We start from the raw sequence: 25,248 nt of genomic DNA, 5'->3' as shown, positions 1-25,248 counted from the left end.
GAACCCTGCCAAGAGCCCAATAGCAAAACAAAGATCAACACGAGTGTTGAGGAGCCAAATCAATGATCCAATCAACTGACGATAGCGGGAAGCATCCACCATAGGCGGAAGCGGAATGGGAAGTGGCCTTCTAGCTCGGATCCATAGGAGTAGAAAGGGTCCCCATCGCAAAAGAAACCAAGAGCTCCTGTACATATCTCTGCTGAGAGATGAAGATCCCCCTCTGAGACTGATAATCTCATGGCCCAAAAAGAAATGGAGTAGACCCAAGTCCGTCATCTCGAACGTCCGATGTAAAGCTGACTTCGTCTCTCGAACCTTCTGTGCATGATCACCTGTGACAATCAAATCATCAACATACAACACAAAAAGCACACAACCATCCGCGGAAGTGTGAACATAAAGCTGCCGATATCCCAACTGTGACTGAAGGAACGAATCAATCTTCTCGTTCCATGCACGCGGAGCCTGCTTGAGACCATACAAGGCCTTCTTCAACCTGTAGACTTTCCCATCTGAAGATCCAAAGCCGGAGGCTGCTCGACATAGATCTCCTCCTTCAAATCACCATTGAGGAAGGCCGACTTCACATCCAACTGATAGACAGGCCATCGCCTATGGCCAGCCAAGGCAAGAACAGCTCGAATAGTCGCCATACAAGCAGTGGGGGCAAAAGTATCATGACAATCAATCCCTGAGCACTGTGCAAAACCTTTAGCAACAAGGCGAGCCTTGTGCTTGTCCAAAGAACCATCGCTAAGGTACTTGGTCTTGAAGACCCATTTGACGCCAATCACCTTCTTATTCGGGGGGCGTGGCACAAGTGACCAAGTGTCATTCCTCTCAATAGCCTCCAACTCGGCTTCCATAGCTTTCTTCCATGGTGCGGACTGTAAAGCCTCCTTCACGGAGGTGGGCTCTCGATCCTACATAACACGGGTCATCAAACAATAGTTAGAGCAAACAAGCTCCGTAGAATGTGCCTGGTGCCTCCGTGACCGCCGTGGACCATCCTGCGATCCCCACTCCTCAGGAACCCCCTCGATCACTGAATCACGGAGTGTGTCACGGGCCCAACGAGGAGAAGGCCGGACCTCCCCTCGTTGCTCTCCATCAGCTGAAGACTTTGGAATATCTACCGGTGGTAACTCCTCGGGGGTGACCGGTAGAACAGTAGACTCTGTGTCAGAAACAGAATCAGAATCAAAAGGCACGGGCTCCAAAGGAACTGTAGCAAGAGCCCAACTCTCCCCTGGATCTCCAAGAACGGGATGCTCCTCACCCGTTGATATGACCGAAACCTCCACAAACCGCACATCTCGACTAGTGTACACATCCCGCTTAAGAGGATCATACAATCGATAGCCTTGGAACTGGGAGCTGTAGCCAACAAATACCTGTCTTTGGGAGGCTGCTTCAAATTTATCACGATGAGCCTTGGGAATGTGAATATAGGCATCACACCCAAAGACCCTAAAATAAGAAACATCGGGCTTAGTCCCAAAGTAAGCCTCAAAAGGTGTCATCCCATCAACGGCCGAAGTGGGGGATCGATTAAGGATGTGGACTGCAGTAGCCACAGCCTCGGCCCACAGAAACTGAGGTATCTGTCTGTGCTCCATCATGGTGTACGCCATCTTGATCACGCTTCGGTTTTTCCGTTCAAGAATGTCATTTTCTTGAGGAGTGTTGGTATTAGCAAACTCCTGGTGAATACCTTTATCTGCACAAAAACGAGCAAACTCATTAGAAACAAATTCACCACCCTTGTCGGATCGCAAGGTCTTCAATCTCCGGCCTGATCGGTTCTCCTCAAAGAGAAGCCAATCTTTGAAGTGGGAGAAAGCTTCTGACTTCAATGCCAAGAAATAGGCCCATGTCATCCTATTGTAGTAATCTACGATCAGCATGAAGTACGAGCTCCCTCGCAAGGACTCGTTCCTCATAGGGCCACAAAGATCCGTAGATACAAGCTCTATCGGTGAAGTAGACCGCCGCGAAGCTTTATGGGGAATGGCATCCCTATGCTGCTTCCCATGAATGCAGGAGACGCATGGCTGCTGGCTCACCACTATATCTGGCAACCCTCGAGCAAGCTGTCCACGTGACACCCTCCGAAGATAATCATAGTTGAGGTGACCAAACCGAGCATGCCATAACTCTGACTATGTCTGAGAGGTAAGAAGAAGAGTAGAGAGGGCGGTGGAAGACTTCAATTTATAGATGCCGTTCTCCTCATATCCGGATGATAGGACTCGCACCGAATCACTGTCAAACTCCACCAAAAGTCCAAGGGAGCAAATCTTATGAACTGACAGTAGATGATACCCTAAACCTGGTACATGCAAGACCTCTAAGGTATGTTTACCACCACGTCCATCTGGAATAAGCTGCATCTTACCCCGTCCTGCAATAGACACTGAAGAGCTATCTCCAATGAGAATCTGCCCACGCGAGGGTCGCAACTAGGCAACACCATTTGATGAAGAAGTCATGTGCCAGGAGGCACCACTGTCAACGATCCACTCTCGAGCCTGGGGAGCCGTCATCGCAGCATCAGAAGCATTCGGTGTAGAGTCCTCAATGACAGCTAGATGAAGAAATGCAACTGATGAGGTTGCAGCCACCGCTCCAGAATCCTTTGTGTCCTTCTTGTTGGTGTCCTTCTTGTCTTTGTCAGGCCAATCCTTCTTCCAATGGCCAGTCTTTCCACAAATATGGCATGTGGATTCTTTGTCCTTGTCCTTGTCCTTCTTTGACTTGTTATCCCCCTTCTTCTTCTTTTGGTCCCTCCCCTTCTTTTGAGAGGCTTAACCTGTCAGTGCCTCCGATTTGGAAGCATTCTGTCCCTTTAGTTGTTCCTCTTGGTCCAAGACCATAGGAACCAACTCTTCCCACCGAAGAGTGGACTCTCGCCCCGAAGCAATAAGAGCGGAGTAGAAAGTACCGAATCGTGGCGGTAACTGGGATAAGAGTGTGATCGCCATGTCTTCAGAGGAAATCGACTTCCCCGCATTTTGAACCTGCATCTAAAGCTGTCTAAGCTTGTTGATGTGCTCCCGCAACGAAGAAGACTTGTTCACAGACAAGGTCCGCATCTCAACCTCCAAAGAAACCCGCTTCATTAGGGTCATCCAGTTATACATCTGATCAAGCTCCAGCCATATCTCCCGAGCCACCGTCAAGCGCTCGATGTGAGCTATCACGGCTGTAGTACAAGACAAAAAAAGAAAGGAACGAATCCTAGCATTCAGTTTGTCCCAATGAGACTGAGCCTTGGCCAACTCCACACGAGCATCAGAAGAGAGTTTGGACTCATCTCTTACCGAGGGCCGGTCGATCTCCTCCTGTACAAGCTCCGTCAAATCATAGGACTCAAGGATGGCCAACATCATGACGCGCCAGATGCGGTAATTGTCGCCATCGAGCTTCTGATATGCGGGAAGAGCCGGTAAGACAGGCACCTTCCGGTCCATAATTGTCTGGAACTCCAAGTCAATCTCTATAGACATCTTCACCTGTAATGCCTTCACAAACGCAAAAGCAGCCCCCTCTGACTGTGAAAACTCAGCATGCTAGGGCTCTTTCGCGTCCTGAAACTTCTTCACCCGCCGGGGGCGATGAAAAAGCAAAACCTGCACTTGAAAGCTGAAAACTCAAACTTTCTCCTCGTCAAACAACAGCAAATCCACCACCTGGACTCCTTTCCTACACGCCCACGTTCGCTTCAGCCTTGTTCTGAGGCGCAGCCCTCCTGCCTGCCCTCAAACGCTGAAAACGCAACCTTGTGTCGCGATAGAAACTCCTCTTCAGGTTGGTTCTGGCTCAGTCAGCCCTCTAACACTGCTCCGATACCATGTCAGAGTGCAACGGTGCGGAAGCGTAGGACTGAGAGAGAGAACGCAGAGAGAGAAGAGAGAGAAAGAGACAGTGGAAGATGACGATCTACTGTATAAAGTGTGCTCTATACAAAGATATGCAGATATATACACGGGCACAGTGCGCTGGACTGCGTGTCTCCACCTCGACGATGCAACCTGCTGTTCACCTCGAAGTCCGCTGCAGTCTGCACTGTCTCCTGTCTGAAATCTGCGAACAGATACGGAATCTGCGCGTGCCACCAGTCTGTAATCTGCGAGCAGAAAAGTGCGGGAGACTGCTGAAAAACTCGGCTATAAATAGCCAAAAACTGGGAGCAAGAAAAAGACCTGTCGGCTGCATTAAATGCAGCCGACTGACAAGACAGGTCGGACTGCCACGTGGCAGTCCGACTGCACCTGGACAAGGTCTCTGACTACTAACAACTTGGAACAACCATAAACTTTCAATTGGTCACTTTCGTACTTTTGGGTGTCTTGCATACACTCATATTTCCAAAGTATTGAGAAAAAAGTTAGACAATAAGGTTGTGTATATTTGTGGGGCATAGTAGTGAAAGCAAAGGATACACATTGTACGATCCTATTTCCAAGAAAGTTTTTATCAGTAGACATGTGATTTTTGATGAAAAATCAGAACTATCTCTTGCTGGTTATGACACATATCAAGCTGCAAACGATGTGTTTGAAAGGTTGCTGCCTATTTCTTTTGGTAATACAGCTAGAGCTTCACTAATTGAACAAAATGTTCAGCCAGTTGCTCCATTAAATAATGCAAAATTTCAACCTATGGCTGATCTGAATATTCAACAAAATGTTCTACATGAGGTTCATCAAGAGCATATACATAATCAAGAGACGAGACATATACCTAGATGGTACTTGCAACAAAAGTGAAATGCACTCTAACAGTAAACTCTGTCACCCAGGATATGTACTTTGCTAACATCAACTGGCAGTCTACATCAAGAACTTTCTTTGCATCAAATGTCAAGTTTTTCAATGCTTAAGGAAGCTCATAAGGATACTTCAAAATAAGCTATTCATGGAAATTGAGTAATAAGAGCTGAAGCAAATAAGAGATTGACAACAAACAAAATGAAATGTTGCTTTGTGTTAACAAAACGTTTATAACATATCTACATGTACAACCTATCTCACAAGGCTTAGCATGAATCCTTGTCTCTATATTGGAACACCTAGGCACACAAAATCCTACATTTTGGTGTGCTTTGTAAAGGCTGTTTCTGTGGCAGGATGACCTGGTGTTGAAAATTTAGGAAGCACAAGGAGATGCGAGACGAGAAGCAGCTGCTTAGACAGCGGCAAGTTTGCACTTGGTAGAAAGATACTAAACGAGAATTTCCTTAACCATGAAATAGCTTCGAAGCTTTTTAACAATCTTAATACATGATTTACATTTTAAGACACTGGACAGATGCTAACCCTACAGCACTGATCCTTTATATACAACAAAGTAAGCACAGACAGTGAATGACACAAAGCACTTACCAGGGTTGGGATAAAATCTCCGGCAATCATCTGGACAGGACAGAAATAAGGCATTTTGAGGGTTGAATATTTCCCTGCATATCAGACAGAACCATTCCCGAAGAACACCTGGCCCAGTTCCTTCCTCTGCTGCAAATTCCACTGTGAGGCCTACCTGCAGGGTATCAAGCCTTGCTTCTTCGAACTTACAAAAAGAGTCAGAGAGCAACTGATCCCGGTGAACTGAGATTTCTTGTCTTTCTTCAAAATCATCTTGTGGCTCTGGGAGCATCCCTAAAACAACCCTCTTTATTGATTCAAACTCTAGTAAGAACTTGTGTTCCAGTAACCAGAAATGATCATTTTGCCACCCTGATTGCTGAATCAGCCCATTCAAGGCTCTACACCGCGAACTAAGTATTGTAAGCAAAGTTTCCATACAGCCTTCATAAAGCTCAGCGATTGTGTGTAATCCCTTAAGCACAACAAGTACCGAATTTAGACCAAAGGGTAAGTCACGTGGCATAAGCATTTCTCCCTCAATACGCTCTAAGCAGCAATCAATCTCAAAAAGCAGTCCCTGGAAAACTGTGTAGAGCCAGGTATAGGACCCAATTTCTCCACCTTTCTTATCAACCTCGTCAAGCATTCCCTCAACATCATTCCCTGTGAAATCCTTTCTTCGCAGAGCCCCAAGTACTCTGCTATTTGCCTCCTCCCAGCAGTGAAAACTAGCACAGAATGAGCTGGTTGAATGTTGAGAAGTGCATGATGCCTCGGTATTTCTGCAGGCCTCCATTGCTTTGCATAAAGGTGTTACAAAAGCAGCAAAATCATGTGCTTCTCTTGCACTTAAACAGGGAATCAAAGGTACATTACACAATGTTGTTGCTGTAGTTCTTAAGGTTGAAGCAAGCCCTGAGGCAAGCTCGTCTAAAAATGGAGCAAAGTCATGAACAATGGTTTCTGCCTTTGCACCATTGAAGTATGTGCTTGAATGAGCAACACCAATGAAATCTGATATCATGGCAAGGGCATTCCGACAAGTCGGATAGAGCGAATGGCTTGGCGCGCTTCTAGCAAGCAGTTTGCAGAAGTCTAAAAGGACAGGAGCACAGTAGTAGTGAATATCTGCTGGTAAGAGATCATCGGTAGCAGCAAGAAAAAGCCTGATCGCTTCCTCTGCACAGTCCTGATTGCTTTCAACAGGTGAAAGAAGCTGGATGACCAGTGCAGAAGGTGCCCCTGCAAGTTGGAAAATCTGAATATGGTCTGAAACAGGGAGAGAAACTGCTGCCATATTCAGAAATTCTTTGACAAGAATTCGGATTTTATCCTGCAGCGTCTCCAATGTTCCAGCATCTACTCTCATCGCCAAAGCAAGATGAAGTGTCGCCACCAAATCACTGACAACTTGCCAGGACTTATGCAGTGGAGTGCTCAGCATTCTTGCCACCAGGTGTAATGTTGCATCATTACACACTTGGCACTCCTTCAGTGTCTGATCCTGCTGCAGCTGCCGTCCAAAATAAATAAGTCTCTGCTCTGAGACAGGAAGCCCTGTTCTTAAAAAAATCTGCCTGTGGATTGATTCAACTGTATCATCTGTATTTGCATGTAGCACAATTGTCCTTCCATCAAGGAAGGTCCTGACAAAGAACTGCACCTTCGTCTGAGAGAACTGGACCTTTGTCTGAGAGGTCTCGTTCAAAGCCTCAAGAGTTCTGCAACAAGGGATTCCGATTCCTTGGCTGGGTAAAGCACTGCTCATACCAACGAAAGATGCACTAGTGTCACTGCAGTCACCTGAAAGTACATGTCTGTTGCTGAAGGACTCGCTATTCTGATCACAATCTTCCTCCTGTGGACAGCTGAACCTAAAGCTTTCATGCATAAGCAGATCACCATTTGAGACATCCAAGACATCTAAACGCTCAATGTCCTCTTTTGCTGATGCATTTGGCTGCATGTTAATCGTTAGTTCAGCTTGCTGATCACTGAGCAGCTCCACTTCCTCCATTGAGACTGGTTTCCCATCTTCAATGTATTCATTCAAAGAAAGCTGAACATTCACTGGGTCCGCATCTTCCATAGGCTTGCACTGAACATTCGCAGCAGGCTCTGAACTGATCCTGTCTAACTGTACATTCATAACACAGTCTGATAAATATTTCAATCTAACATCCTCCTGCATTTCCTCCCTTGGCTCACGCCTGGGACGGACATGAGGAACTCCTGAACCTAACGAGTCTCTTGCACCAAGTTCAAGCTCCTCCAGCTTTCTTTTGTTCAAAATTGTCCTCAAGAACACTAAGGATTGCTGGCAGTGTTCTTGTCCTCTATCCCCTGATCTTTCTTCAGCCGTAAACAAGAATGTGCTAACAGTCGGAGAAAGGTCGCCACATCCGCTGACGTCATCCTCACCTTCTCTTGCATCCATCTTAACTCCTCTTTTATTTCAGGAGACTGGAACAAGGGATACCATTGACAACTTGCCACTACCTGTAAAGCTGGCGGAGCTCCTCATTACATTGCAGCCATAGAGACTGATCATACAGAATCTTTCAACATCAGATGGACTACATAAGACCCGATTTAGCAGCGCCTTGGATCGCTCAGGCAGGTCGGGCAGGGACCGTTGATGTCGAGGGAAGCTCCGTTGACAATGAATTTGCTGCAGATATCTGCAGACCGAAGGCAGGAAAAGCTGAAATAATTGGCTATGAGGGAAGAAGAAAAACAGAAGGAGCAAACGCAGAAAGGAAAAGGACGATCGGAAAGAGCAGGAGGAGAAGGAGGAGGAGGCTGCCTTTCAAGGGACGATGCAACACCACCTCCACAAGAAGCAGCACAAATAGTTGTGCAAAGCATGGAAAAGACGAAAGCTTGACCAGGAAAAAGCAAGAAAGGGAGATGGCAATGGAAAAACCCGAGGTCCAGGAAGCAATTCTAGGGTTTCGATCTGTTGCGACCTGCAAACGCAGAACAAAATGAAGAGAGAGACGGAGATGGATGACAAAGAAGAAGGCTTAAGCCTCTCCCTAATGTTTACTTTTGTTTTTTTTATTATTTCCTCCTTTCCTCGCTTTTATGTTTCGATTATTCTCTTCTTTTCCTGCAAATACATATCGCCTTTTCATGAATTAAATATATGTCTAGTAGCAATAAGACTGCTAAAGCCTCGCTTTTCTGTTTCCATTATTAATCTACTCTTCCTGCAAAGAAATATCGCTTTTTAACTAATTAAAAAATCTTTATTAGCAATTTAGCAATCACAGGCTCGTTAATCTGCAATGATTAGTAAGTATAGATAGTAAGTATAGATAGTATAGATTGATCATTTTAGCTTATGAATTGTATGATAAACAAGTGTTATATTCCACGCAAGTGCATCGCCTGGGAAAAGGTTTCCCCGACGGGCCCCGCCATCCGCGTGGCTCCACGTCAGCTAACACAATATCTCGTGCTCTGCTTTGTCCAGCGTGGCAGCCTACTTTACATTTTATACTCATGGTATTGTGGATTTAATGGGCGAGAAACACTTTTTCCTGTATACTTTGTTACTGGTTTTTTTCGATGAAACTATTCTTTATTACTATGCCTTATCTTATTGTATCATATCACATTCAGAACCTTGTTAAGCTCGGCCGCGTCCCTTTGCCTTTGAATAACTCGCACATGTAGCTCTACCTTTGCTCCAAATGCATTGCATCTCTTAGAGCAATGTCCCACCCTATGCATGGAGGGGTAAGGGGTTTTACATCAACCGCATTGCCCTTACTATTGCACAAACACCGTATGCTTAAAGGGTGAAGGAGAAAAGTCAACATGTCATAGAGCAGATTTCAATTGGCATCAAGGAGGTGATTCACATGACTAACAAAGTGTCAACCAATGAGCTACAATAACCTTGCTAAATTTGAGGTAGTGCTGCCTTTTTCCTTAGTGCTTGTAGCACTTAGAGTGCTTTTTCCTACCATTACTCACCCTTATCCCTTGTGGTACAACAAAGTGTTCGAAAGGGGAGTGGAGTTTCCCTCTCCCCAATTGTAACCAAGCACTCCACAACCCTTTACTTCCATGGCTCCTTCCACATTTCAACAGCACTCCCCCTTGGGCTTTATTTGCATGAGCGAAACATTGTTAACCAAGTGCAAGCCCCATATAGAGACTATCAAAAGTGCAAGAGTAAGAAGTTTGTGACATACTTGCCCCTAACCAAGCTAGAGAGATGGCATTTGATAGTCTCTCGAATACCTTTCCTAAGCAACGCCATTCAAATCCCTCAAGATTCACAAAGTTAGCAGGTTTGGGTGCTTCCAAGTCTACCTCACAATAAAATATCATTACCTCAACCAACTAGGATCAACATAAGATGCCTTCTTTGTCTCTATCAACAATCTAGCACCCAACCAAACAAGGTCACTTACAACCAATCAAGACCAAGAGTAGATTAGCACCACACTTGGCTCAAAGAGAGTGAGATACAAAGGAGAGTTCAGCATTGAACCCTATACCTGTTAAGAAAGCACATGACTAATTGGGTCTACCCCTTTGTAGGATAGCATCATCATGATAGCTATCCATTTCCTTTCCACCCATGCATCCATCATTTTAATTATTTAATTAGGGTCCTACCGCATTATGCAAATATATAAAAGCAAATTCTTTAATCAGCCCGTTACACAAAGTTCTTTGTGTGTCTTCTAGGCACAAATACAAAGACAATTGAAAACACACTTTTCTAAACTATTAAAGTATTTAGCAATCTCAATCCGAGACTAATATCCCATCTTTGGATATTCCAACCCCTTCCTGGGTCCCTCACCCTTACCCTTATCTAGACTCAGGGTCTCTACTTCCCATACACCATGCATGTTTATATTTCTTGTCTCATGATAGGACCATGCTAGCACGACTAGAGCTCCCTTTTGGCCCCTTCTATTATTTTTAAAAGGTGTATTAGCTCTCTCTCTCTCTCTCTCTCTCTCTCTCTCTCTCTCTCTCTCTCTCTCTCTCTCTCTCTCTCTCTCTCTCTCTCTCTCTCTCTCTCTCTCTCTCTCTCTCTCTCTCTCTCTCTCTCTCTCTCTCTCTCTCTCTCCCTTGAATGTTTTGATTTGCTAGTGGGCAAGAACTACTTATGGTGCTAACGAGCATGCACAAGATGGTTTCACGTGTTTATGCAAAGGTAGCATTTGCAGAGCTAATGTTCAAGCATGGGTGCACAGGTAGTGCAATGGGTGTTTTGTGCAAAAGCTAATAGCAAACTATGGTAGGTAGGAGACGTTGCCATGCAAGTGGCACATGTGAAGAACACCAATGGCATAGAGAGAGACACAGAGAAACAGAGATAGAGAAGAAAAGAGTAGTGTGTGTCCAATTTGGGGGGGGGGGGGGGGGGGGGACAACAACGATGGAGAAAGAGAAAAAAGAAAAATGAGAGAGAGTGAAAAAAGAAATATACGAGAGAGAGAGAGAGAGAGGGAAAAGAAAAGAGGTGAGAAAAAAGTTGAGAGAAGAATATATATATATATATATATATATATATATATATATATATGAGAGAGAGTGAAAAAAGAAATATACGAGAGAGAGAGAGAGAGAGAGAGGGAAAAGAAAAGAGGTGAGAAAAAAGTTGAGAGAAGAATATATATATATATATATATATATATATATATATATATAGAGAGAGAGAGAGAGAGAGAGAGAGAGAAATACACTTTTGTTGCATGAATGTAGCTTAGAGAATGTAGTGCACTTCATTTTTGTGATACTACACTTTGTGTAGCCTAGGCATGAAGCCCCCAGTTCTAAGTAACAAAATAATTATAGATTCCTTACCCTCCAACAAGGGTGTTATGAATGCTTTATTATTTCATAGGAATCCTATATGTGTGACATTTTTCATTCTACCAATGAGTTGTGTAAGCCTTCTTTATGATAGCATTTGTCTTCAAATCATCGTTCATGTGATTTTTGAGTAAGTAATGAAACAAGATATATCTTTAAGGTAGTTCAAGTATGTCAATGGGGTTGTACGTCAACAACTTTGAGTTTGGGTTGAGTTTAATGGGTTCCTAAGTTCAAACCTTGGGCTCCAATTCTAGGGTGGCATAAGAAAAAATCTATTTAAGCCAAAAGTAGTTCAAGCATTTCATGTTGTTCATTAAAGTGCATATTTTCAAATGGCCCATAAACTTTCATAACACTTAGCCCTCTTAATAAAGAATTTGAAGGAGGTCTTTGAATGTCAATTTTGCCTTATCTTTTCCTTGGGATCATTAGAAATAATATGCCAAACATTGTTCCAACAATATAATTATTCCATCGCTAACCAAAAAGTAATAATAAAAAGAGAGTTTTCAAGATCCTTTGTAGTGAATCAATATTTATTAAAAAGCACGATGATGTTTGAACTATTCTAATGGTTAATTGAGAAAAGAACTTTGACATTGAATGGTTGAACAATCTCACTATAATTATTGTCCCAATCGAACAATTATTGTTTAAGTTTACATAGAGGCAACACACACTTGAAATATAACACAAATGGGTTGATTAAAAATTTGTAGAAGAGGGTTGGTGTGTTGTGCTTTGGAGCCAAGCTTGTGTAGTTGCAATTTAAACGAACAAAAGGAAAGAAACATTGGCATAAGCTCTCTCTTTCTCTCTACACACACACACACACACACACACGCATGCAAATACACATGTATTAACACACACACATAGAGTACACAATCTATGAAATAACACATCACCTACAGATATAGCCAGCACCAATTGCAATCATCAACTTGCAATTTTTGGAACAAATAAATATTATGCAAATACTTTCCACCAACTTTATGACATTGTCAAAGATGTGCACAAAACATAAGAAAGTAGAAAAGTACATCTTCAAAATTTAAGGTGTCAAAATAAACCAAAAAGGTAAAGAGTTAGAGCATTATGTGAAGATTGTGCAAGCTACCACTACTAGCAAACGGTTAGTAGACGTGTGTCTTATACATTCATCTCTTGCATGTGAGCCTCTGTTAACCCCAATGCGAAGAAAGCAAAAAGAAAATTCAAAAGATGCAATGCAAAGTGGAAAAGGGCGGCCCGACTAAAGAAATAGAAGGAAAAAAAGTTAAAAGTGCAAGGACAACCTTAAAAGTTCAAGGCAAGCGCAAAAGAGGAAAGATGCATTTTAAATATAAAAGTGCACTCTAAATCCTTGTAAAAGAGCGCTAGACTCCCTCTTGTGTAAATTGTAAATGTAGATGGGCATGGGTGAAAGCACAATGCAAATAGGAGGGGAATAAGAAAAGAGAACCTAGGCCAAAATTTCCAAGCATGTACAAAAGGGATGGATGAAGGGGATTAGAGTTTTGTATAAAAGGCAAAAAGTAAATGAAGAAGCTCATTCTTGTGTGTGGCCAAAACTAGCTCTCTTCTTCTCTTCTTCTTTTTGTTCTTGCTTGCTTGAGCTTGTGCTTGAGAGAGGGAGTGTGAGGGAATGAGTATGTGAGGGTGAGGGATTGTGGTGGAGAAGCTTTCTATCTTCTCCTCTCTTCTTCTTCTTCTTCTTCTTCTTCTCATGCACACGGCAATGGAGCATAGAGCTTGGAGCTTGAGGATCGAGCTTGCTTGACCTTGCACCTTGATCATCGAGCTACTGGAGTACTTGAGGGAGGAGGCAACTCAATCGAGCATGGAGGTAAGCTCACTACACTCATAGGTGTGAGAGCGCATACGGTTATATGAGAGGTAGCCATTGCACTTGGCTTGAAACACTTGAAGCAATAAGTGGTCCGTGGGTCTTGGCAGTTGAGTGAGAAGCTCCCATATTTTTGTTCCATTACTAAGACAATGAATTCAAGATTTGAGTGCTTGTGCACTCTGAAATGAGCATTGAACTAGGGTTTGCTCCAAACCGGTGGTTGAGATATGTAGGAAGCGAGGGAGTTGAAGAGGTATTTGATCTTCTTTGTGAGTCAGTTTTTCTGGTTTTTTGGATTTAGGTAAGTAGGTGGGATTAGTATAAGCAGTTGCTTGTGATTTGGATGCATTTAGGTAAGGAAAAATTAGGAAAAATAGAGAAACAAATAGTAGGGTTACTGTTGTAAACATGGTAGAACTGGAAGCAAAAGGGGATTCAATGCATTAAGAGAGAAAAGAGTGAAGAAGGGGAGTGGAAGACTAAAGAACAAGGGATTTAAGAGGCAAAGAGAGCAAAGGGAAGCTCATTTATGTATTCAGAGTTGAGTGAGAGAGAGGGAGCTGGATAGGTTGTTTGTAGGGCAGCAGTCAAGTGCAAGGAGCGCTTCGATTCGTGCGACTAGACACATTCATAGGCTATCGATGAGTTGGTTTGATAGCTAACTTCTTGTTGTTTGTTCCTGGAGCTTGCCAGGGACTAGGATGAGGCATTAGGAGTATCGTGACGAATTTTTAGCAGGTTTACATTAGCTTTTTCCCCCGTGTTTGAACCATCTTATTCCCAAAATCAAACCATATGGCTGCCGTGAAGTCATTTCATTTCAAAATTAGACATAATCGGATCGTCCAATCAGACAAACCCTAACCATTCCAAAATCTGACGGTCCCAAAAATTAGATAGTTTGACCATTCGATTCGGACAAATCAAACTCGAATAGCCTAGAATCGGATGAAAAACTTACAAATTGGTGGGAAAATCAAACATAAAATTTTGACAAACTATAACCTCACTAGACCCTGTAGAGACCAAGCCCTAGCTATAGGACACCCCAGTAGATCCCCATGTGAGTGAAAGAGGCAATGCAACCAATTGACTCAAGAGTTGAGACCAAACAGTCTAGGAGCGACTAGGGTCACTAACCATATCCTAATAGAGATCTGCACAGACAACTTGAACCTGCTACCCTTCAAACCATGCTTCAAACATATAGCAGGGACCTAGAGTGGACCACTACGAGTGGCCACCATTTGTACAAAAGAGCTTCACTAGCCGAAATTGATTGAGGAGAGTGTGATATGTATTGATTGTGGTTAAATTCATACATTTCATCACATAAACACTTGGAGTGCACTAGAAAAGCTGAAAGGTTGATTTCTCAAAGCGCACATTGAGGAGCATCCCACTAGCATATGAGTGTATGTAGCATTGAGGATTGTTTTGAATAACAAGGAAATCACACAAAACAAGATAAGTTGAACAAAACCACTAGTGTAGGAGGAGACCCCCAAGCATCGAATAGTGGCCAAGGATACCAATCAATGAATATTGAGAGACTTGAATTGTCAAGCCACATAGGGAGCAACAACAACAAGCACGACTAGGGATATAGCTCTATACGGCTTGATCAATCTGATCGACACCCTAGTTGCCTAAGAAACCAACAATATGTTAGAAACTAGTGCTAACCCAAAAAACGACGAGCTTGACTTGGGAGAATCCCCAGTCCATCGACATCTAGCAAACTGATGACTAGTATGACCTGTAAACCAAAATGGAGCATCATGGTAGACCAACTGAGAACATCATAGCCAACAGTCGACATCCAGCAAACTAATGACCTAGTATGACCAACCAAAATGGAGTATCATGGTAGACCAGCCGAGAACATCATAGCCAATCTAAAGGAGGAGAGAAGGTTGGCAAGGAAAGCATTGCTAAGCATAGCCACCTATCACCAAGAGCAACGAGCTCAAAAGGTGAGGCAAGACATAGAAATACATGGTCCAACACGTTTTAGCGCTCGCCAAAACTGAAATAGGATAGGACCAAATGCTGAGAGGGAGAGAGCACTAGAAGTTGACCTTACACTGAGCGAGCTTCTCATCAAGCAAATCTTAGACAACATGGCTACAAAATAGAGTGGATCAATCTTGGCAACTTTGTTGCTAGCATGACTAAGAATCACCTTGAATTCTAGGAGCCAAGCCAAGATACTTGTGGTTGCTAAGCAACTCGACAAGTATCAGCCCCGACGATGACCTATATAGCTTTGTGGAGTAGTTTGAACAAGTATGCGAGGCTAATGGCCTCATGGACCTTGCTCAATGCACACAAGCTTTTGGACTTTCCCGGAGAGACAAAGAACGGATGTGGTACACTAGTGTAGATAATGTCGAATGCAATGACTTCAATAATCTCAAGAGTCTCTTCATTACGAGATTCTTTGACGCATGATACTCTAATGACCTCATAGTCAAGTTGATGAACATCTGTCAAAGGGACAAGGAGGATATCCGAGACTACATTACCCACGTGTGGATTCTCTTTAAGAGAATCCCAACCTCGCGGAGAAACCTAGTGAACAGGCAGTCTTCGTTGTGTTCATAAGTGGGATTTGAAACGAAGAGTTTTACAAGGCCTTAGTGAACAACTTAACCCTGCAAAGAGATGTGCTAGCTAGGGTCTTCGAAAAGGCCATATGAGTGGATGACCTACTCAAGGAGAGGAGCTCGAGACCCACAATCCAAGACAACATTGTCTCTAGAACCTTAGAAAGGGCTACGACCATAAGTGAAAGATCTAACCAGAGCCCCCAAAGATAAGGGAAAGAATGTGACTAAAGCCAAGAGTTGGTGGACGTGAAGCTAGAGTTGGTTAGGCTTTAAGAGGTTATGAGAAGGCTTGTATGACCTCGCATTATGTAGTGCATGCATTGTGGAGGAAACCACCTTGCGCGACTGAGTGCATGGATCCTAGATCCAAACCTTGGGCCAATTGTGGTAGGTTTGGCCATGATGCACTATATTGCCAACTATTGAGGCGATTGCCATACTCACAACTATACAATCAGCCTTATTACCTAGGGAATAGACCACAATGTTTTAGGAGGGGGGTTCCACTAGCTCTCCTAGCACCCAACAATTCAAAGCCAACTGTTCCTAGGATGGACATTGTTAACCCTAGAAAGAAAAAGAAGCAAAATACGGATGCAATGGAAGAAACACAATGGAGAACAAGCAAGGCACAAGGGTGGCCCCAAAAATCAAGTCAAAGACAAAAAGTACATTTTTAAAATGCAAGGCGTCCTAAAAACTGTTGTAAAAGAGCGCCAGGCTCCCTCTTGTGCAAAATGGAAAAGGTAGGCATGCATAGGCTAAAGAATAGGGTGCAAGTAGAATGGAAATGGAAAAGAGGACCTTGCCATACGTAAAAAAGGGATGGATCCCCAAGGGATTTTAGGACATGTCTATAAACTCCAAAAAGTGAATGAGAGCTCATTCTTTGGTGTGTGGCAAAAGTGGACTCATCTTCTTCTCTCCTTCTCTTCTCTTAGCTTGCTTGTGAGTGCTTGAGGGAGGGAGTGTGAGTGAGTGAGTGAGTGAGTGTGTGAGGGTAAGGGATCTTGGAGGTGAAGCTCTCCATCATCTCCTCTCTTCTCTTCTCTTCTCTCGTCTCGCATGTGGCTATGGAGGATGGAGCTTGGAGGAGAAGGCTTGAGGATGATTGAGCTTGCATCACAAATCTTGAAGTTATCGGAGTGCTTGAGGGAGGAGGCAACTCATTTGGGCATGAAGGTAAGCTCACTACACCGTGGTAGGATGAAGGCGCGTCGGCTAGGTGAGAGATAGCCATAGATGCTTACTTGAAATGCTTGAAGGAATAAGCAGTTTGTGGGTCTTAGCAGTTGAGCGTGAGCTCCCTCTACATTTTGGTTCCGTTTGCTGGGATCAACGAATTCAAGCTTGAGCGCTTGCACACCTCAAATCGAGCATTGAAGTAAGGGTTTCATCCCCGAACTGGAGCTTGAGTTAGATAGGATATATTGGGTTTTTAATCCATGCTACAAGTAAGTAATTTTGTGTTTTGATGATTAGTTGAGTGGGAGAAGTCATTTCAATACTTTGCTTTTGATTTTTATTGCATTTAGAGTAGGTTAAGATCGAGAAATTGAAGTGGAAAGCTTAGGGGTTGTTGTTGTAAAATAGGCCCAAACAAGGCATAAATAGGGAAAAAATGAAAAAAATGAGTACTTAGATGTGTTGGAATCGTTGATCGACTTCCACATGAGTTTTTTGCATGTACCAGGTATATAGAGACCTTCCCTTGTCATTATTGTGTTCTGGAGCTTGTTGTCGTTGTTTTCACGCTGCTGGAATTGGACATGGCGTGGTTCGATTTTTGGGATCAGACAAGTAGCATCTAATTGGACAGGTCGTGGTAGTCCAAGCATCCAATTGCCCGAAATTGAGCATTTGAGTATCTGATCTAGACATTTACATTGTGTTCAACTCGGACAATTGGATGGGCCACAATTAGACATCTCCAAAATCGGACTTAAACACTCAGCCATTGGCCACTTGGACAATTGAACCAGACTAGATCGGAGACAAGTCTAAATCTGATGCACGAAAATCAGACAATTGAAAATCAGACGTTCGATTTTGGGGATTAGACATTGCAAAATTGGACAAAAAAATCTAATAGGAGAAACTAATAAATTTAACGCATCCAAGGCAAAGTAGAACACCTCTCACAACCGAGGAAGGCTCCAAAAGTCTTACAGGCAATGATCAGGCCCAAGCAACCAAGATAAAGGGAAGGGCACTGACCCAAGCGAGGAGCTAGTAGAGATGAAAATGGAGCTAGCTAGACTACAAGAGATGATGAGAAGACCTACACACCTACATGTCCAATGTGTGTATTGTGACCAAAATCACATTCTAGCTGAGTGTCAGGACCCTAGGTCCCGACCTTGCACCAATTGTGGTAGGTTCAATCATGATGCCTTGCATTGCAGACTATCGAGGAGACTCCAATATTCACAACCTTACAATCAACCTTACCTAGGAAATAGGCCTCCAAGTTTCTTTGGGAGAGGAGCTTCATTGGTCCTTTTGGCACTTAATGATGCAAAGCCAATAATCCCTAGGATGGAAATCAATCCCATAGGCATAGCTAGGCCACCTTAACCCATCCATTGAGCGACGCTCTAGTCCACTACGTGGAGGAGCTAAATGACGTGGAGCCTTATGTGAACCCTTACATCTCGTATGACAAAGAGGGCAATCTAGTTCTCATGGACTATCGACCAGTGCCAGTGATGGTGTTAGGAAGAGGGAGAGGTAGAAGCTTAGGAGGGTAGACCCAAGAGCCAATTCTTGTTGAACTTGCGATCACCCAGGACACATCTCATCGCACTTCTCCGAGAGGGAGCAAGCCAATCGATATAAGGGTGATCTTAGATGCACTGAGTGTGGAATCACCCACCTTTTTGCTGATTTTCCTAGGTGAAAACCATCCTCTAGTTCGGCAATTATACCATCAATTCCATTGGGGTTGTTTAGCATCGAGATGCTTGATGGGGAGGCCATGGCCATCTGTTGCATATTATTACCCGTGCACAAACGAAGAAGATCGGCCAGGGCCTATAGCCAAGATGCAGCCTCAATAAAAAAAAATCATAGGCGAAGAAAGAAGAAAAGTGAAGCAAAGGTCACGTTGAAAACTGAGAGTGCATCAACACTACGTGTTGAAAAGAAAGTCATGGATGCTGAGGGAGAAACATCCACTCCAAAGACTGTTGAGAAAGTGACTGTTACGGTAGGGGAGTATCCCAAGCCAAAGCGTCAACTTGAAGCCATAGAAAAGGTCAAGGAGTGGGTGAGAGAAGCCCAAGAACACCTAAAGGATGTTGAGCCCATCTTGGAGGATGAGATCAATGATCTCTCTAATATGAGTACACCAGTCTCTCCCACACGACCGAGAGATGCATCAACACCTCAAATTTTGCCACCTAGATAGACAATATATCAATAGTACATCCCGAACATGTAGGCAGTAGAGTATCTGTATGTAGCATTCGTAAGCATGTAAGACATCAAATACATCCCAATCCAAACTCTGACAAGCCAAGTAACATCCAAGACTACTCCAGATAATCCAAAATGCATTCAAGGTCAAGCTTCAATGAGCACTCAAGCTCAATGTATGCATAGGGTAATCAACGGTGACATGAGCATCAAGCCGTAGGCAACGGGTATGCATAAACCCAAGAAGCATCACTATCAAAGCATATACCAATGTCAATAAGTGCGGGCTAAAATAAGCTCAAGCTTCCAAAAGCATCCGGATTCAATAACAAGCTCAAAGTTGTCAAGAATCGCGTGGTGGGGGACTTGCTCAAGAAGCTACGCCGAACACACACAGAATGCACAAGGAGAAGCTCACTCAAGAGACAAGAAGAGAGATGGAGGCCAAAACGTTTTCTTAATGTTTTCTTGCTCTTCTTCCACACACTTTTCAATGTACACAAAGTATAGATAAGATACAACATAAAGGAAAGTGGCCTACTAAGTCAAACAATGCATAACCGACTACACTAGTCGACTGGGGCTATAACTATGCCAGCTGTAAATAGGTGTAACAACCTGAATATAATAAGTAATGAGTCAGTGGCCATGTGAGAGTCATAATGACCACCGACATGCTAAGTGTAGATGTGTGGACCCATCTAACCAGGTGTTCCATCATCAATGTCCGCATGTGTTGAGCTTGTCATCTTAACAAAAGTCATCCCTCCATGATCAATACGTCATAGCATAACCTAAGACATACATCCGGAACCAATAGGCATATGTCAAAGCATGAGAGATAGCTTCAGTCCAAGAGTATTCAGCATGCATTTACTATTATAAACTGTGTATTTCCAGCCCCAAAATTAGGCCAAAATCATAGCATTACATGTAGCTTCAATCCCCCAATCAATCGGGATGTAATAGGCATCAAACTGATTATGTAGTCATGCCCAAACAAGCACAGGCATACAAATACATGCTGTCTCAGACCTGAAATCTATTGCAAAATATTCTTTCATCAGAATTTGGCAAATCCGACATCACATCGCGTCCGGAGTGTGCCAAAACCCCAACTTAGACTCTTGCCTTGCCTGAATCGGGTTCCAAATGCCTGAGATATGACAAAAAGAGTAATTTTTGGGCCAGATTTTGAAACAGGCGCAAAAAAAACGTGAGCTGGCTGGGGGGGTCTTCTATCCCATGTGTCAACAATGGGGCCCAAAGGGGGCACAAATGAGGGCCAAAGAAGGCCTACACCAAGCCTCAACAAGCCTTGATAGGCTGGAAGCAAGATCTAGGTGAAGGAAGCTCCAAGAGGTGTGAGCTATGGCTACCCACAACTTGTTTACAGCCTGTGAGACCTAAGAACTAAAGTAAAACTCTGAAGAAAATGATCAAATACCTCTAATGTAATGCCCTGAAGGTGCCCAACAATGCCGGGAAGATGCTTGGGAAGCCGGGGAGTGATGGGAGCTCGAAGGAGTCAGATATGGCTGTCGGGAAGGAGACCCAATGTAAGTAGGGAGTCGAAGGGATGCTGAGAATGCCACGAACCAAGCTCAAGAGTCAGAAAGCAAAGCTCTGATACCAGTTAAAAGGGAGCGATGGCGGATCGAAGGTTGGACTCGAGAGCTATGGAGGGAGAGCAAGAGCAAGAAAGGGAGAGACTAGAAATGGGAACTCGAACAATCACAATGTGTGACCAGGCCTTCCTTTATTCAAATTGTCACTAAAAGAATAAAGAATAAAGTGACGGTGATGGGCGCCCACCACCTGCAGTGTGTAGTGGCGATGACTGTCAGTGTAGTAATACATAGGTGGCTAAGCAGAGGCGCCTTTACCCCCAACAGTCAGAAATTACACTCTTGCAAATATGGTATTCGACCTAATAAATACCGACTATGGCTCCCACATAGCTGAGCTCCTCTTCAATAATATTTGTATCTCGTGCACTTGCACATGATTTTTGGCTAAAAGAGAAGATAATTCAAGAATCTTGGGTCTAACATAGTCGATCAATTCTATTCACTCAAGAATGTTCACCATGTGCCCACATGTTGCTATGCCCGTGTACCTAAAGTGCAAGAATGAAATATGTAAACTTTTAAGTTACATCACTGAGATTACATACAACTCAATATAGGTACATGAAAGAAAGAAATGTTACCTCTCTATCACAACCAAATCCAATATCTCTTTGCTCATCACCGATGTCTTCCCCTTCCATGATTCCATCCCTAATATGGTGGGATAGCCATGAAAGAATTGAGGGAGGTTCTGTCTTGCTAGATTTCTGACCTTCTCATCTTCTTTGTGCATTGCAAGCTACTTCACAATACTCTTCAACAAATTTTTCCATACACTGAGTTGTGAATAAAAAATGTGGACAAGTTCGTGCATTCCTCATATGAGACCTTGAAAGGAATGCCCTTACCACATAATACCTCATGTGATAGTGTAGTGGGCTCACCATCTACAAGAAGCATCCTTACCAACATGCTCAAGGTACTCACAAATGTAGTACATGTACTCTCCAAGAGACCATTCATCCGATATTGAGTCCTCTAGACAAGCTCTTTGGTGAACAAGCCCCTTCATAACTCCCATGAACCTCTCTACCCAAAACCTCCAACAAATGCTAACAATACTTGCAAACTATATCTCGTCCACCAAATGGATTAGTACGTGGACGTGAATGTTAAAAAAAGAAGATGGTAGCTCCTTCTCCATCAGGCAAAGGAGCTTAATGCATTCCCTTTTCTTTTGCACTATTGACAACACATCTATCTCCTTAGATGTGATCCATCTAAAAAAATAGATGAACATTATGTGAAATCCCATTCCAAGCATATATATAGGCATGTGCAAAGTGTAGACATACCTTGCAAGCTTCCCCAAGCGATAGATAACGTTGCAAACACCACTCGTCAGACAACCATCAATGGCAAGAGGGAGGACATGTTGCATACGTCCATTTTACAATGCAGTTAGATGACTTGTTAGGACAATAATGAGTAGCAGACCAAAAAAGTAAGAGATACCTTCATGAAATTATGTCAATCATGTGTTTTCAAGTTGGAAAGACTAATGTCATCCACAGTACATATGTTTTGCAATGATGCACCATATCCAGTGAATCATTCAATATAGGTACATGAAATATGTAAACTTTATGTTACATCACTAAGATTACATACAACTCAATATAGGTACATGAAAGAAAGAAATGTTACCTGTCTATCATAACCAAATCCAATCTCTCTTTTCTCATCACCGATGCCTTCCTCTCCCATGATTCCATCCCTAATATGGTGGGATAACCATGAAAGATTTGAGGGAGGTTCTATCTTGCTAGATTTTCGACCTTCTCATCTTCTTTGTGCATTGCAATCTACTTCACAATACTCTTCAACAACTTTTTCCATACACTATGAGTTGTGAGTAAAAAATGTGGACAAGTTCATGCATTCCTCATATGAGACCTTGAAAGGAACACCCTTACCACATAATACCTCATGTGATAGTGTAGTGGGCTCACCATCTGTAAGAACCATCCTCATCAACATGCTCAAGGTACTCAGAAAGGTAGTGTATGCACTCTCCAAGCAACCATTCATCTGATATTGAGCCCTCTGGACAGGCTCTTTGGTGAACAAGCCCCTTCATGACTCCCATGAACCTCTTTACCCAAAACCTCCAACGAGTGCTAACAATACCTGCAATCTATATCTCATCCACCAAATGGATTAGTACGTGGACTTGAATGTTAAAAAAAGAAGTTGGTAGCTCCTTCTCCATCAGGCAAAGGAGCTTAATGCATTCCCTTTTCTTTTGCACTATTGACAACACATATATCTCCTTAGATGTGATCCATCTAAAAAATAGATGAACATTAAGTGAAATCCCATTCGAAGCATAGATATGGGCATGTGCAAAGTGTAGACGTACCTTGCAAGCTTCCCCAAGGGTAGATAATGTTGCAAACACCACTCGTCAGACAACCATCAATGGCAAGAGGGAGGACATGTTGCATACGTCCATTTTACAAAGGTGTCAGATGACTTGTTAGGATAAGAATGAGTTGCAGACCCAAAAAGTAAGAGATACCTTGATGAAATTATGCCAATCATGTGTTTTCAAGTTGGAAAGACTCATCTCATCCACCGTAAACATGTTTTGCAAGAAATACCATGTAACATATATCTAGCATGCACATATCGTGACACCGTTGAATCGTGTCTTGGAGGCTCTCATAATAAAGAATAGCCACCCCACTTGACCCCTTGGTTCCTCCTAGTCTACGGGGTTGAGGTCTATAGACGCTCTCCCATTTGTATCCCACAACATCTGGTAATCTAGAATTTATACATTGATGTGTCTTTGTATACATAGCCATGTCTATCCTAGGAAAAGTAGATTCCTCAAAATAACCTATATAAAGTCTCATTGAACCATTACAATTCCAAAGGGACATCTTTAGCGTTTCATAGGCCTTGTACTGTCATTGTGACCTTCGTTCTTCTATCACTACTATGCCATCTCTATACACAACATACTTGCCTTCTTTACGTGCCTCCAACTATGCAGGTGTGAGATCTATGAGAGTGTGTAATGGATGAAGAAAGAGAGTGAGATTAAACATTCAAAACGTGTTTAAACAAACAAGATCGAGTATGTGGGGAATCAAACCCCAACTCTAGCCATAGGTGGCTATCGTCCACAAGAATTCCCACCCAACCCACCTAGTGTTAGTAAGATTCAAAGAGAGCAATGAAAGAATGAATATGATAAATGGAAAAGTGTGTTAGGTCTTACCAACAGGGTCCATTGATACCAATTTTATTTTCGTCCAATCATTAAGAAAGTTGTGGGAATGATCAAAACAAAACACTTGATATAATACATTGGCTTTTACGATTCAAGCGTGGTTTGGAAAGAGATCAATGATCAAGTCAATATCTTCATTGTCTTGCATTGTCTCTTGAAGCTCCTCATTCGTGAGTTGTACATCAAGAGAGAGAGTGGGTGGCAAAGCTATCGATGGCTAGGGTCTACACGAAACTCAAAGTCCAACTCAAACTCAAGATCCTATGTCGCATCATCTTTTGCATTATTGTCACTCAATTCCTCTTCCTAGTGCTCTTATTGTGGTAATATTAAGAGTGAATGGGTCTCTGTTGAATTTGAGGCATCCTCTTGTAGACTCTCTTGGTCCACCTCCCCGCAAGTGGTGGTGTCAAAGACCCGTCGTCCTCCAGGATTGATGGGGACAACTTGCCTCCATGGACTACAAGAATCTCGGGCAACATAGAAGAAAGCTGAACTGACCAAAACCCAAAGGGCTCTTGTTTCATTCTGGCTCCAACCCCTGTGTACTCCGCAGGAAACTAGTCAACCTTCAACACAACCCCTTAACATACAAGATTTGCAACATTTTAGAAGGAAGTCTAAAGCAAAGATTGTCAATGTACTCTTGTTGTCAGAAATTACACTCTTGCAAAAATGGTATCTGACCTCATAAATACCGACTATGGCTCCCACATAGCCGAGCTACTCTTCAATAAGATTTGTGTCTCGTGCACTTGCATGTGATTGTTGGCTAAAAGAGGAGATAATGCAAGAATCTTGGGTCTAAGCTAGTCGATCAATTCTATTGACTCAAGGATGTTGACCATGTGCCCACATGTTGCTATACCCATGTACCTAAAGTGTAAGAATGAAATATGTAAACTTTAAGTTACATCACTGTGGGAGCTTTCGCTCAACCGCCAAGACCCACGGACCGCCTATTGTTTCAAGCGTTCCAAGCGAGCTCTCATGGCCATCTCTCACCTAGCCGACGAGCCGTCAAACCTACGAATGCAATGAACTTACCTTGATGCTTGATCGAGTACCCTCCTCTCTCTCACACTTCGGTAGCTCCACGATTCTTGATGCTAGCTCAAGCATCCTCAAGCCTCCTTCATCTCCAAGCCTCATCCTCCATAGCCGCGCGCGCAAGAGAAGATAAGAAGAGAGAAGAGGAGAAGGGAAGATGAGATGGTGGAGAGCTTCACCCTCTTGATTCCTCACTCTCTCACACACTCACTCCCTCACACTC

The 25,248-nt window shown here is 43.2% G+C and overlaps 1 protein-coding gene across 2 annotated transcripts in view; it reads right to left on the bottom strand.

Moving 5' to 3' along the window:
- Positions 1-8,407, bottom strand: part of LOC148027870 (E3 ubiquitin-protein ligase UPL5-like) — a 99,452-nt gene extending 91,045 nt beyond the window's left edge. The window contains exons 1-2 of one of the 2 annotated variants that reach the window (XM_087689574.1): positions 8,179-8,407; positions 5,391-8,053 (exon numbers count right to left, since the gene is read on the bottom strand). In XM_087689574.1, coding sequence (XP_087545700.1) covers positions 5,391-7,809 — 2,419 coding nt within the window. In that variant the 5' untranslated portion in view covers positions 7,810-8,053; positions 8,179-8,407. Of the gene's footprint in view, positions 1-5,390 lie in introns of both variants that reach the window. The other variant, XM_087689573.1, reaches the window with a different exon arrangement.
- Positions 8,408-25,248: the final 16,841 nt, after the last annotated feature.

This window comes from Lygodium microphyllum, chromosome 12 (genome assembly GCF_053477565.2).
Source record: "Lygodium microphyllum isolate KBCC chromosome 12, Lygodium_microphyllum_v1.1.10, whole genome shotgun sequence".
Classification (NCBI taxonomy): Eukaryota; Viridiplantae; Streptophyta; class Polypodiopsida; order Schizaeales; family Lygodiaceae; genus Lygodium; species Lygodium microphyllum.
The sequence above is the reverse complement of the archived record's forward strand: the minus strand, read 5'-3'. Positions and strand labels throughout refer to the sequence as shown.